At 44.1% G+C, this 14,552-nt stretch overlaps 1 protein-coding gene across 1 annotated transcript in view; it reads left to right on the top strand.

The window, feature by feature from the left end:
- Positions 1 to 14,552, top strand: part of LOC149334162 (uncharacterized) — a 71,820-nt gene that overhangs the window by 19,082 nt on the left and 38,186 nt on the right. The window contains exon 6 of the mRNA XM_089556209.1: positions 11,374 to 11,550. Within this exon, the coding sequence (XP_089412335.1) occupies positions 11,374 to 11,550 (177 nt within the window). The remainder of the gene's footprint in view (positions 1 to 11,373; positions 11,551 to 14,552) is intronic.

Raw genomic sequence — 14,552 nt, 5'->3', positions numbered from 1 at the left:
GCTTCCGATTTACACTTGAGAACGCGGCAACACTACTCATGGCCTAAGAGATATGGGCTATTGTAGTGACTTATCTAGTGTTGGGGCTGCTGAATTTCAATGAAGGCGAAATTCTAGATGCCTTAGTGCTGTGCGATGTCAGTGCACGTTAAAAAGCCCCAGGTGGTCCAAATTTCCGGAGTCCTTCACTACGGCATCCCTCATAGCCTGAGTTACTTTGGGACGTTAAACCCGAATAAACCAAACCAAACCATTATATAGCGTTGGAAAACCGACTCTTTATTCCATGTCAAATAACAGAAGGCGCACTTACGCGCTGGTTACCTTTCTTGGTGGTGAAAAAAAAAACAAGCAAATTTTTGTGTTTAAGTGGAATGTATGAAAGTACAAAATTTTTTAGACGATGTACTTGTGTATTCGTTTCATGACAGGGCCATGCACTGCAGCGCAGAGGCAAATAGTTTCCGTATTTGTCTCTTGAAAAGCAGTGCTCCCTTAGAGTATGAACCGTTCACATTTTGCTCTTTCCGATGCACAATTTACCGCTTAATGACACTGGGAACATCACAAATTTCATGTCATAGTATTTTACCATGTTGGAGTGGTCCTTCCTCCATTTTCAGCGCCTGCTTCACCACCCTTGATTTTTCCTGATAAACTGACGCAATTGCACCTGATGGTAGGCGAACAGTGCTGAGATGCTGTCGGGTAAACAGTCAGATTTTAAATTGAGAACTTACCACTCGCGATGAGATTTTGACTGGCTGTGCCTTTGTCCGGCCGACGATAAGTATGTAAATGGCTGAAAACTACGAGTATAAGTGCAACTGCAAGTTCAAAGGTTATGGAAACCGGTATTATGTAAAGCGCTGCTTCTTGCTAATGGTACTGGACGGTTTGCAAACACCTAAACCAAAGGATGCGGCATGAAATGAGCTTGTTGTATCCTGTGTATCATCTTTGGATGGCTAAAATCGCCAAAGCAAATAGTATGTAAGTTCAAAGGTTATGGAAACCGGTATTATGTAAAGCGCTGCTTCTTGCTAATGGTACTAGACGGTTTGCAAACATCTAAACCAAAGGATGCGGCATGAAATGAGCTTGTTGTATCCTGTGTATCATCTTTGGATGGCTAAAATCGCCAAAGCAAATAGTATGTTTCATCTACATGCGGAGAAGAGTATGCAATAACTTTTCACCGAAGAAGAAACTAGCCTGGCCTCAAATCTCCTATCGCCAGACTAATAGATGTTCAATTTACTCTCTTTGATATCAAGGTTATGTTCCGCAAGGCAATAACGACTGGTGTTTCGGATAAGGAAAATTCCTACACTTAACACTCTCTCTAGGTTTGACGCTTTAACGATATGTTTAGGGTTCCAGCTTGAATAGCATGTGAGAGCATAACATACTCCCGACAGTGCCTTGCCGTCGATGCATGCGTCACAGCTGTATATAGTGTCTTTGGTGAGCTGAAGAAAGCATTATTTTTTCCGCGGGGTGCGTCTGTGCCGAGAAAGTAAATTACAAATCTAGAAAACAAAAAAAGGAAGCAGCACTATTCTGGAAGAAGGCTTAGCTGAGCTGTACAATGGTCTAGGAACTAGGCCGTAAAAAAGCCACTGCTTTTTAAATGCACGCATAAAGTACAGCTATAAATAGAAAAAACGAAGTAGAACACTGCCATCTCGACACCTTATGACGTGCGGGAATTTAAAAACTCGCATTAGCCAACTGGAGAGCTCGCGTGAGCAAGAAATGGAATTTACAGAAGAGTTAACACGCAAGAACATTTCATGACTGGTCGCCTCAGCTGAAAGTCATAGTAGGTTATTGCAGTGCTAAGGCGCGGTTACTGTCTTGATTTCTGACCAGCATTTATTTCCATGCTGTCAGCGCTTGCAGGCAGCGTGATAGAAGGAATTGGGCAAAGGCCGCAAGTGCGCTGGGAAAAAAATACAAGTCCCCAGAAAACGTAACAACAGCTAAACGATCTCATAAGCAAAAACACAAAGAAAAGCTAAAGGAGGCGCAAAAAACAAACAAAACTACAGCAAGGACTGGCGACTTTTGTATAGGCATAAAGTTTATGCTTTATATTACGTTACTAAGCGCTCCGCCGCTCTCCAAGAACAATCGTGGTGTCAGTGGCAGCGACTCATGTAGGAAGTAGCTGGCTCTGCTCATCACATGTCCTTAGTTTGAATTCCCGTGTACTCTGCGATGTCAATGCACGTTAAAGAGCCCCAGGTAGTCGAAATTTCCGAAGCCCTTCACTACTGTGTCTCTCATAGCCTTAGTCGCTTTGGGACGTTGCACCCCATAAAACCAAACCGACTTTAGTAAGAATTGAAATTGAAATTTAATTTTTCTTTTTAACAGAAAGAGGGAGCTGGGGCAAAAGGCCACAATTGGCCTGGCGAGGTCCCGGCACCTGAAGCAGGGGCAGCGGTGCGCAGTACATACCATTGATATACAAGCACGATAACTTTATGGCAACAAAATACAAAGAATTGGTGACATTATGTACACAAATCGAGATGGAGAAGCACTGTATTGGAAAGTGTGGGAATATTAATATGAATGCGTGACTGTGCGTTGTGATTGGAGACTGACTGTTAAGCGGTGATCAATAGGCGGCGAGATATAAGATGTCGGTCACCTGTATCGGTGTGGCAATTTTAGTAGATGTTAAAGAAGAGTGAAAGACGAGATAACTTTCCTCAGGAAGAAAGAATAATGCCTACTCCATTTATTAATGCGGTAACGCTAGCGCTACGATTATTGTTAATGAAACGAACCGAGAGATTCTGCGCAGCTTAGAGTACAACTTTACTATGGTCGCTATTGAGCATGCGCACTCGGGGTTAGGTAAGACATATATAACCTAATTTTTCAGTTGCAAAAGAAAAGTTTGCGTTTATGCGGTTGTTTTTTTGTCTTTGTTAAGGCACAGAAAATACACACAAAGTTCATTGTGATGTAAGCAACTGAGCCCAAGCATAAGGCTATTCATGGATGTATTACAAAAATGCCATATTTCGTGGCAGCTGATTATTGCTGCAAGATTTGAAGCTTTCGCTAGTATGGTGAGGTGTACTGTTCTGGTAAGATTACTGTTATTTTGTTGTCTAGTATTACTGGAAGATAGTAACAAGGTGAAAGATGGAAATGGAGGTATATTTGCGTTTATAATGCTGCTCATCAAGAGAGCTGTCGTTTAACCGCGAATTAAATGGAAAGGCATGAAATTTAGGTCTCTGTACAGCAATTGTGATGCTGAATGGCAAGGTACCACGCAGTTATTCTTAATTCTGTTTTTTGGAGAGTAATAAGCCGGGTGGGTTACGATACATAAAAGAAGCCCCACGACGGAACGCAGGGCGATACTTGACGATGACATGCAATGAAAGATAACGCGCAGTGATTCACTTTCAAAATGCTTTCTTGATGTAATTAATGTGGCGAAGGCAGAGGTTAATATTTTGCACACTGTTTCTTTGTGAGGAATTCAATTAAGGGATTAATCTAAGGTTGTCTACTTGATCAAAGGGTATTCCTCCGATCTCTAGAGCGTATATTTTCGGCCCCTATTATCTGTATGAGGTGCAAACTAGAAACTGAGTTTTCTTAATGCTGAATAATAATTCGTGGCTTTAAACCGTTCCATTGTTCTCTTCAGCTCATGATTTCCGATTACGCGTGTCATAACTCGTGTTTCCAATTACGGGTGTCATAGTGACGCGTGTCATAAAAAGGGATGTGCAGTCTGCTTCGCGCACTGAAGGGAGCTAAGGTGGTCTTTTTGAGACTACACCGTACACGCTTCCTCCATGCTGCCAGGTTGAAGGCCGCAAAATTGGGCAACATTCTGGGGTCTAAATGCATGACTGAGCTACTCATGTTCAGTCAAGCGCTTTAATACCGTTTTCCACAAAGCCTTCTGCATTACTGCAAATATAGATAGCAATCAGTTTTGTGTGCTTGCATGTAGACTGTTGTACCAGCCATATTATTGCAAGGCTGGATATGCGGTTGTTTCTTCTCCTCTGCTAATTTTGCTGTTATTTGTAGTTGCTGGATTTATTGTGTATCGCTACTGTGAAGTATGAAGAACCTCTCCATAGCTGATGCTGGATTCCGTAACTCTTCTACAGTACGCGTAAATATTTCTTTAAAAAATTTGATTTTGGGGCTTTAGAGGAAATTAAATTCTTCAGTCGGTGTTTCACTTCCGGGCGGACACCTCAACCGCGCCGTAAGGGAAGGAATAAAAGTGGGAGTGAAAGAGGAGAGAGAGAAAGAGAGACCTTAGTGTAGGCTCCAGAATAATTTCGGCCACCTGGGGATCTTAATCGTGCACTGATTCACACTGCATACGGGCGCCTTTTGCGTTTCGCCTTCATCGAAACGCGGCCGCCGCGGCGAGGTTCCAATCCGGGTAAATGATTATACTCTGAATGTGTTTCATATTTCATGGAGGCTCAATTAGTGTCCCGTCGGTTAAGTATCTTGGTATATACATAGACAGTGATTTGGCATGGAATACAAAGATGACTCAGATTTGTAAGAAACTCAGAAGTGTTGCATGCCTGTTGTTTAATTTGCGAACTATGATGCATGCCATTTTCTATTAAAAAATCAGTCGCCCAGGATCTGGGATATAGTGTCTTCAGATACGGTATGTGTTGTTTTTTTTAACTGCTCTTTCACATGGAAATGTCCGGTTAATAGACTTTTGAAAAACATTGCTACAAGCGCTTTCTACTTGCCGCAGGAAAATTTGCCCAACAGTGTCTTTACCGCAGCCGCTTTTCCTTCTTCTGACAAACTTTTTAAACAAATTGTAGTACTGAAGTATGTTTGGAACAGCGCATACAGGCACATAAATACGGAACCGGTAGCGTTTAGACATGTTCCTCGTTATCATAAACCGAGAGTGCGCCCTCACTACGGCAAATCAACTAGACAATATTACGTGCCAGCTATCTTTAAGGAATTGCCGGACGATTTATTTTCTTTAACCACCCGAAAAAAACTACGTGTTGCTGTTGAAGCGTTGGAGAATGTTTAAAGGGACAGTGAGGAGAGCTTTATTATTTTTTATAGCAAAATCCGATAGTTCGGCATTTCGTGGCTTTGTTGCCACTTGGCCGGCAGCGAAAGATGCATTGATTTCTAAAAAATTCGGATTCAAAGTTGAAAAAGTTTTTCCCGCCGCTGATTCAAACTTGGGACTCTCTTATGACGACACAGGACTAAGTGACGTGAAACATGACGTACATATGACGTAACGCAGACTCCGTCGACGTGCATATGACGTAACGCAGACTCTGTGGACGTGCATATGACGTAACGTAGACTCCGTGATTTCTGGCGGCTAGCGGTGTGGCGGCCTAGCAGCAGCCGAAATGAGAGCGACCGCAGGCCGCACGTTGAAGGCATCTATCGGCTACTGCGGTCGTCGCTACCGTCGCTTCGTTTCCGTTTGCACCGGCGTTTTGCCAGCGTAACGATGGATCCCATTCTCGAAGTTCAAATCAAATCAAATCTTTATTTCCATCGGTGCTACAGATGGAGGGCTACGGAAAAAAAGCTGCCACTTGGCAACTTGACGAGTCCGCAGCCCCAAATATAAGGCAGCGTGTAGACAGCACCAGATAATGAAAAAACAATAAACAAATCAAGACACTTCATCAGTGCAGAACAAAGGAAAAAAGTCCTGAGCTAGGTAAAACAAACATCAGAATAGATAAAATCAGGTTAGTCAATCGGCAAACATGTCTCTAAGTTTAAGCGTGGAACAACTAAATAAATCAAAATTCAGTGACTGATAGTAGTTTAACAGAGATGGCAAAGAATAACACAATCGCTCCATACCAGAATTCAAGCGTGGTACAGCAACCTTCCAGTTTTCTCCATGTCTCGTCTGATAACATTTAGCATTTCGTTCTAAATGTGCCAAGGCATCCAGGCTGTGAATATTTTTTTTCACTTCATATTTAAACCGAGCACTCAAACGGTAACGGTATAGCTTGTGGGCTGTGATAACATGAGCACTGTGAAAAAATTCTGCAGTAGTTGCATTGTAGCCAGCATTGTACACGTGACGTAGATACCGTTTTTGCATATGGAATATTTTTTGTGTGTTAGAGAATGTAGTTGTGCCCCACACAAGCTGGCAGTAGTTGACGTGTGAACAGAAAAGAGAATTATAGACCAATATTTTTGTTTTAGTAGAAAGCATATATCGGAGACGACCAACTACACCGGTTATTCGAGCAAGTTTCACTAATACAAAATTCACATGAGATTCCCAGGACATATTGGCAGTGAATATCACACCAAGACATTTGAAATGGTCAACAATGTCAACAGGATGAGAGTTAAAACAATATCAGCATGAGGAGGAACAGGTTTATTTTTTCGGCCGGAAGACAACTGCTTTCGTTTTATTTTCGTTAATCTTCATGTAATTGGATGAGGACCATTGCTGCAGTTGGACTATGGTGTCGTTACAATCAGTGATGAGTTTATCGATGTGATTACCAGAAAAAAATATGCTAGTATCATCTGCATATATAATAAATTTGGCGTTCCGGTTAATGTTAACAATGTCATTAATATACAGGTTAAATAGCAAGGGGCCCAATATGCTGCCCTGTGGGACACCACAAAGCAGTGGCAAGACTGGTGATCGCGAGTTGTTTATTTGGACTACTTGACATCGATGGGATAAATATGATTGTAATAACTGTAATCCACACCCTCGTATACCGTAAAAGTCCACCTTCTGCAGCAGAACATCATGGTTCACCAAGTCGAATGCCTTGGAAAAATCGACAAATAGGCCGACTACTATTGCCTTGCTTTCAAACTGCGTTAAAATATACTCTTTCTGGTGAAGCAGAGCTAATTCAGTAGACATATTCTTCCTAAACCCAAACTGGTGTTTTGTTATTAATTCGCAGTGGTCAGCAAAACTTACAAGCCTACAGTGAATTATTTTTTCAAGAGGCTTAGAAAATATAGGTTAGATAGACACCGGACGGTAATTGCCCAATTCATTTCGGCTTCCCTTTTTAAAAAGCATTACTACTTTTGCAGTTTGCATTTTCACCGGAAATGTCGATGTCGTCAGACATTTGTTAAATATATGTGTTAGAACTGGTGCTATGACATCTGCGACATACTTTACTGGTTTTATTTGAATTTCGTCGATATCCCTACTGGTGCTGTTTTTTAAATTTTTTATTGTTGAAATTACTTCCTGTTCATTCACCGGCTGTAGAAATATTGATTTTTCATTCCGCGTGCTGATATACCGACATGCATTTGAGGAACCGCGTGGAGTACTCATACTTGTAAGAAATTTATTGAAAGCATCAGCCAGTTCCTCCTCATGCAAAACTTTGCCATTAATTGTTAGTTTAGAAATGCAGCTACGTTGGTTATCGCGACGCAGTAGCGTGTTTAATTTGTCCCAAAGCAACTCACTCGGCACATTTTTGTCGTCCAAAAAACGCGAGAAGTACTCTTTACGTGCAGTGCGCAGCTTTTTCGTTAGCTGGTTCCGATACCTTTTAAAGACGGTCAAATCATCAGCGTTGCGGGTGTTTAAAAACTGTCTGTAGAGCTTATCTTTTGCTCTCATTTCTTGGTACAGTTCATGTGTAACCCATGGCTTTCGAATTTTTCTACTCTTTTTGCGTCGCTTAACAGGAAAATGAGCATTGTACAATCTTTTGAAGGTATCTAAAAAAACATTGTAGGCGTTGTTAGCATCATGTATATTCAGAACTTCGCGCCAGTCTATTTGCAGCAGCTCACTTCTAAACGCATTGAGAGCCGAATCAGTTACTGGCTGGTAAAGACTGTCAGCCGACGAACAGTTTAGAGCGCGGGCAACTCGTAAACAAAGGAACACGGGAAGATGATCACTGATGGAACACGATAGGGCACCAGCTGTTATATCTTGCGATGAAAGGTTTGTTATAAATATGTCTAGCACTGACTCACATTCAGTTGTTATTCTGGTGGGTACATTAATAACGTTGTCAAACCCATATGAAATGAGAAGGTTGCTAAAATTTGTACTAATAGGAGTGTTAACGCCCATATCAATATTATAATCACCCGCGGCGATCAGCTTATACTTGTTCTCTACAACAAATGAAAGAAAGCCTTCATAAAAATCAAAAAATGATGAAATATGACCATTTGGTGGTCGATAACAGACCGAATATATTACCTTATCTGCAATTAAAGTTAACACTTCATAGTCTGGAGTCACTATGCTAAATGAATCAAGCAGTTCACAGTCAATTTGTTCCAAAGTGAGGATTTCAATGCCACCTCCGCGACCACAAGGGCGGTTGACATAGTACGTATTGTAGCCCTTCATTCTGAAAACGTCACTCTCGTTCGTGCTCCATGTTTCGCTGAACATAATAACAGAAAAACTAAAAGAAAATTTACTGAAGAATTCTTCTAAAGAAAAAGTTTTGTTGCGGACAGATCTTGCATTTAGGTGTACACATTTCAGTGTGGAAGACCTAAAATTAGAAACCGTAATGTTCAGCTCATCTGCCGAGTAAAAGTTGTGCTCATACATCTTTGCCCTTTTCACTTAAGTATAGCATTCAGTGCATACTTCATTCTGGCTTAAGGCGATCAAGATCCTTGAAGCATTTAATATGAATTGCGTTTGCCCCATCCATCATCCGCACAAGAACCTTTCCATGGGTGTACCATACATATTTGAACTCAGCCTCTTTCGCCCAATTTTTTGTTGCTAGAAGCAGTTCGCGGTTGTGCCTGGTTAGGTTTTCTTGGATGAAGATTTTTGGCTTACTGTCTTTTAGGTTGTTCTTCTTACTCAACCACGATTCCCTGATCGCCTGTCGTGTGAAGCGCACGATTATGCCGGGTGTCTTATCTTTCTGAGCGGGCAGCCTGTGTGCCGAGACAATGTCTTGTTCGACGAGATGAGGCGTGTCGAGCTTATCTGCAACCTCATTCAATATGGTGAGCAAATTTTCATCTTTCCGAAAAGGAACACCATGAACTTCAAGATTAAGTTGCCTATTTCTAAACTCAAGCTCATTTACTTCTCGTTGAAGCTGAACCTGAGCTAATAGGTTGTTTTCTTCCCTTTCCTCCAGTTCTTGCACCTTCTTTCTGAGCACTTTTATCTCATTGTCTTGCACACCGATTGTTTTTTTCAAATCTTCAAAAATGGCAGACATGTGCGTGACAGATTCCTCTATGGCTTCCACTCGAGTTACGAGGGCTGGTAGGCTTTCAAGCTTCAGATTAATAGATGTAAGGATAGCCCTTATATCTCCATCGGTCTTACTTTCATCACTGCAGCTACCATGTGACGTCGAACTCCGACAATCTTGGCATCGCCACGCTTTCTTAGCAGCGTCAGATTTTCCCTTGAAAGACTTTTCCGCTATCCCAGCACATTTTCCGAAATGGTACTCCCGTGCGCACTCTGAACAAGCCACGCGCCCCTCGCTCTCAAGAAGGACCACATTACAAGTGCAGCAGACGTCAGACATGGCTTTCCCTGCGACAAGATGTCGCCAGAACCAACACAGGAAAAAACACTACACTACAGGTCTTTGGCAGCGACCGCAGCACAAGCACCATAAAATAGAAGAATATGAGTACAAACTAACCTGCACAGTTTCGATAGCAGTGTAAGTGGTGATGCTCGCAGGGTGCTGCCGCCGCTGCCAAATGACCGCTTCGCCAGCTGCTTCTGATTTATATCCGGTCGATGGGTTAGGCGCGCACGCGCACTTGTTGCTTGCAGCGGTGATAGCAGCAGTGATTTCGTGCGAAGCCGGCAGTGCGGTAGGGCAAGGTGACGAGTGGCAGGAAAATCCAGGCAGCCCGCCGCATCCGATGGAGCCGAGCAGCGTTAGACGATCCGGGAAAAGACTGCTCTCCGTCGTATCTGCACAGTTTCGATAGCAGTGTAAGTGGTGATGCTCGCAGGGTGCTGCCGCCGCTGCCAAATGACCGCTTCGCCAGCTGCTTCTGATTTATATCCGGTCGATGGCTCCGTTAGGCGCGCACGCGCACTTGTTGCTTGCAGCGGTGATAGCAGCAGTGATTTGTTGTCAACGAAGTCCTCGAAAATAGACACCTTTAGCATACTGTGCACCTTGTTACCGTTAGCGGAGAACCGGAAGCCCGCCTACCGCCGGTGAGCAGGCGCTGATTGGCCCCGATGCTGCAGGCACGCGCGTAGCTGCCGGGTACGTGGCGCCATCTGTCAACGTCAAGGAGATTTGCGCATGCATTGGCTGCGCGCGGGCTCCGGAACTCAGGTACCGGTAACGGGAACGAGGTACACGGTATGCTAAAAGTGTAATAACTTCAGCCTGCACTTCAGCGACCCCACAGAGCGCCAAGTAGTTGGAAGTTGACTGGGACAACCGGGAACGTTTCGCCTGGCGAGCGTACGTAGACTCAACGTGCTCTTTACACTGCAAACTGCCTTGTACGATCACGGAAAATCGTGCCATCATAGTTTTTCATCGACCGTGGCGATCATCTGACCAACCTTAACAGGCTCCTTCAAAAATTAACTAGCATTTGGAGCGGCACTTGGAGTTCCTCTGCTGTTCCGTGCTTGTAAATCGAGGCGCGTCAAAACCACGCAGGAATGCAGAGCGCATAGACGCGAAGCGCCATGATACACCGAAAGTCATCTGGCCGCCTCTGGCGCCGCTAAGTATTGATTTTCTTCGCTTACGACATTCAGGTTGTCTTTTGTTGGTCTGCCTTGTGCGATAAAAGCGCATTATTGGTTTCAAAACAAAATTTACTTGACTATTCAACCGCGCAACCTTCGTTTGTCAGCCTCAGTGATTCGTGGCGTCTCGTGTCCCAGTGTTGCTCGAACCATTGGTTCTAGCAACACTGTCTTGTCCTATGACGTCATCACGTTTGTACTTGCGAGTTTGGCCTGTGGCGGCGACATTTGTATTTTGGTTCTCGCTCTCTTCTACGTTACTATGAGTGGCGTTTTTGTAATCAGGAGCGGGTAATTTACCGAAACAAGTCAACTTCAATTTCTCCTCAGTGTCCCTTTAAGTGCTTTATTCTGTGCGAAATTTTTGTTCTTTGTATTTACTTCTTTAAATTTCTTTTGCCTCTGGTGGAGTTCTGATGTAGCGCGGAGATTGCCGCGGCTGCCGGTCGTCGCCGGAGAAGCCCACTTGCAGCTTGGCTGCTTCCGTTTTATGTATGTTCGGATTACACTGAATAAAGATTGTTATTTTTATTATTACTACTATTATAACGGGACCAGAGCCACCCCCGCAGCAGCAAACAAACATTGTCTGTCCTTTTTAGGCGAAGGGAGCTACATCGGCGGCGACGATGAGGATGGCAGCGGCGGCGAAGGCGAGGGCGGGAAGGGGAGCCCCGGCTTCGTCATCGTGGTTGACCCGCCTGCGCCGACGACGCCCTTCGTTCGGCGGCGTACGACCACCGAAGCCACGACCTCACCGACGCCGGACGATTTCCAGGGTGAGCGCTACTATGATGAGAACAGTGGTGGTGCAATATTTATTTATTTATTTATTTACAATACTGCCAGTCCCATCAGGGACCATAGCAGGTGGGCGAACAAAAATGACAAACATGATAAAAATTTGAGCAGTGCACTCTGTAACTCAAAAAAAAAAAGTGAATACAAATCAAACACAGGTGAACAGAAAGGAACAAGCAAAAGAAAAGGTAAACATTAGCAAGGAAAAAGAAAAATACATGTCTAGGAGTCGGGTGGAGCATTTCCATAAGGAATTCAATTAGAGCACATGGGAACACGGCAGCGGAAAAAAAAGATACTTTCTTCACGGTTAATCAACAATCTAATGAAGTGATGAGCGGCGGTGGAGTATGTCAGTGATACTGCATTATTAGTTAATTGATAAGGATTCTATCCATGACGTGAACTGGGATAATGTGGTTGCAGTTATGATTGAGGGATCAAGGCGATTCCATTCTCTGATCACGAGGGGAAAGTACATTTACTGCTCGCGGCTACGGCGGATTTATGCGTCTAGCGTGCATGAAGGCCACGTCTTCTACTGAGCTTATGCCCGGTTATCTAAGTGTGGATATAAAAATCTCGATCTCGATAGAAAAAAGTGTCGATATAAAAAATGCGTTCCGCGTCGTTGTCGGCGTCGGTGTCACCGGTGTAACTTGCTGCCCAAGCAGCAGAGCGAAGCGCCACCGGTAGATGCCTGGCACGGGAAGGCCCCGGAGGGTGGCTAGAGGCTTAGCAAGCCGTCTGTAAACTTTGTTTCAAATTTTAGAAATAATTTTCCACTTTATTTATTCCCGTTTTGGGCTACGGATGATTTACGTATGCTTAGTGCGCGCATAGTCTTCTGCGAAGCTTACGCCCGATTATCTAAGTGTCAACCAGAGAATGCATTTTTTGTTTCAACTTTAAGGAATAAATTACCACTTTCTTCATACTGATGTCCAATTAGTATCTCTTATCTCTGCTTACATTTACTGTTCTCTTTTCATATCTTAACTAGCCTTTCAAAAATTGTCAACTTTTAGACGTGAGTCAATTTTTTTCCGCCTCAAGAGAAATAGTTGTATGGAGAGTCAGGTTATGAAACCGGCAAGCGCTAAATAGATCCTCGAAAGGGTGAAGCAAATTCCTTACGAGGAATACAGACTGCCAATAAAATTGTTATAAGCTCGAGTGGGAGCATTTGATTTTTTTCTTATGACGAAAATCACGCGTGGCTTAAAGAGGCAGCTTTGGTGAGCGGAAATGACGCTTCCTCTCCATAGTGGGTTTTCGAAAGTACGCAAAGGGGGTGGAAAGGTAGAGAACGTGGATTTGAAAGGCTGTGTCCCCGTATAAAAAGATGCGACAGGTGGCCTGGTAGGACTGGTGGGGTTGACATGGAAAAACTAAGTGAAAATAATCGTTCTGCTAGTTCTCTGGGCAGACAGACAGCCTTTCGAGCTCACTATCTCTTCGACCTTCCCTCGCCCCTGATTCCTTTCTGCTGACCTGTTTCTATATCAGAGTTCTACTGGCCATTCAGTTAATCCTCTATCAGCCATCCCGCCCAGACAGAAAATTTCGACTTCAAGCTCATCATCCAACCGTCCCCCACATCACATTTTTTCCCATCGTAACTTCCTCCTCGGAGCTAATGGCCTGATAAGCCTTGCTTATGATGGACGGCTTTCCATACGAGCACAAGTTCTCATGTTGCAACGTTGGCTTCCACCCTCCGCCCATGTTCCTTGTTCATTTGTTTCTGTTGTCAAGCAACCGTCCCCCTGCTCTCTCCCTACTATGAGTAAACTAGGTATAGAGGGAATATTTTCCTTGATCCTATTGCTTGTGTTCTTTGGAACGTGGCTAACATATAATTTTAATAGCAAGATTTGTGATACCTACTCATATGCGCTGTACCCAAATTATTATTTGAACCCTTCCCTAAGCGCCTGTTGGGATTGCTAGCGCAATTATACTGTTTCAGAGTATATTACATCACCTGGGGCTTACTTATGTGTACATACCTACTACCTAAACAACTCATTCTCGTCAGCGTAAGACACTGTGAAAGCCTAGCATCTAGACCGGTGCGAGGAAATGGTCGTTATTCGCTTTCAATATAGTTCCTAATTGGCCAGGCAGATATGGGTACAGGAATATTTGCCCATGGGCTTCTAGGCATTAGGTGCAAATATGAATTTCTTCGACACTTAAAGGAACAAGCATTGCAATTTCCTTTCTTTTGGCAGGTTTTTAAAATACGTCTTCTTTGAGACAAATGTTTGCCTGAAGATGCCTAAACCCGGCATTTGTTTTGTGCTCTTGTGCCATTTTTTGGCGTAGCTCTAAAAAGGATACAAAGGGCGCACCAGTGCAAGCCCAAAGTTGTTATTATCGTGAAACCTTTGTTTCTCAAAGTGTAGCCGCTGGCCGAACCGGCGCTGTCCGGCTGGGGACCGTCACGTCAATATACTCAAGGCTGCCACCTTTGCACAGTGCTTCACGCTCGTCGCTCTCTCGCGTCTGTGGCGGTGTCCTGGTTAGCCTCGAGGCCATTGACAGGCGCGCATTTGTACTCAAAACTGCGCCCGCGCCTGCAGTGGCATATTTTCCAGGCATCATTGGGAAGGTAAAGTCTCGGTACGACTCCAAATTCCCGAATCGGCCGTCCAATGTCGAGGCCGCACGAACGCTGCGCCGGAATTTCCTTCCGACTTTCAAAAGAAGGGGCAGTCAGTCCGATTGTAAAAAAAATGGCGGGGACTTAGCTTTGGTTAAGCCTGGTAGGTTGCGAAAGCGAGCGCAGCGCCTCTAACGGAAGGAACGCGGCGCGCCGCGTCTAAAGAAGGAACGCAGTGCGCCGCGTCTACAGGTCACGCGTGGCTACCGGCCGCCGCTGCGTGAAGACTCGACTTAGTAGCCCTTCTCTCACCCTTGTATGACGTCACGCTATGACGTCACTAGGCATAGCATGACGTCATAGGCCATTTTA

The sequence above is a fragment of the Amblyomma mixtum genome, chromosome 8, assembly GCF_055824585.1.
Source record: "Amblyomma mixtum isolate Tamu chromosome 8, ASM5582458v1, whole genome shotgun sequence".
NCBI lineage: Eukaryota > Metazoa > Arthropoda > Arachnida > Ixodida > Ixodidae > Amblyomma > Amblyomma mixtum.
Note: the sequence above shows the minus strand (reverse complement) of the source record. Positions and strands in the feature narration are given on the sequence as shown.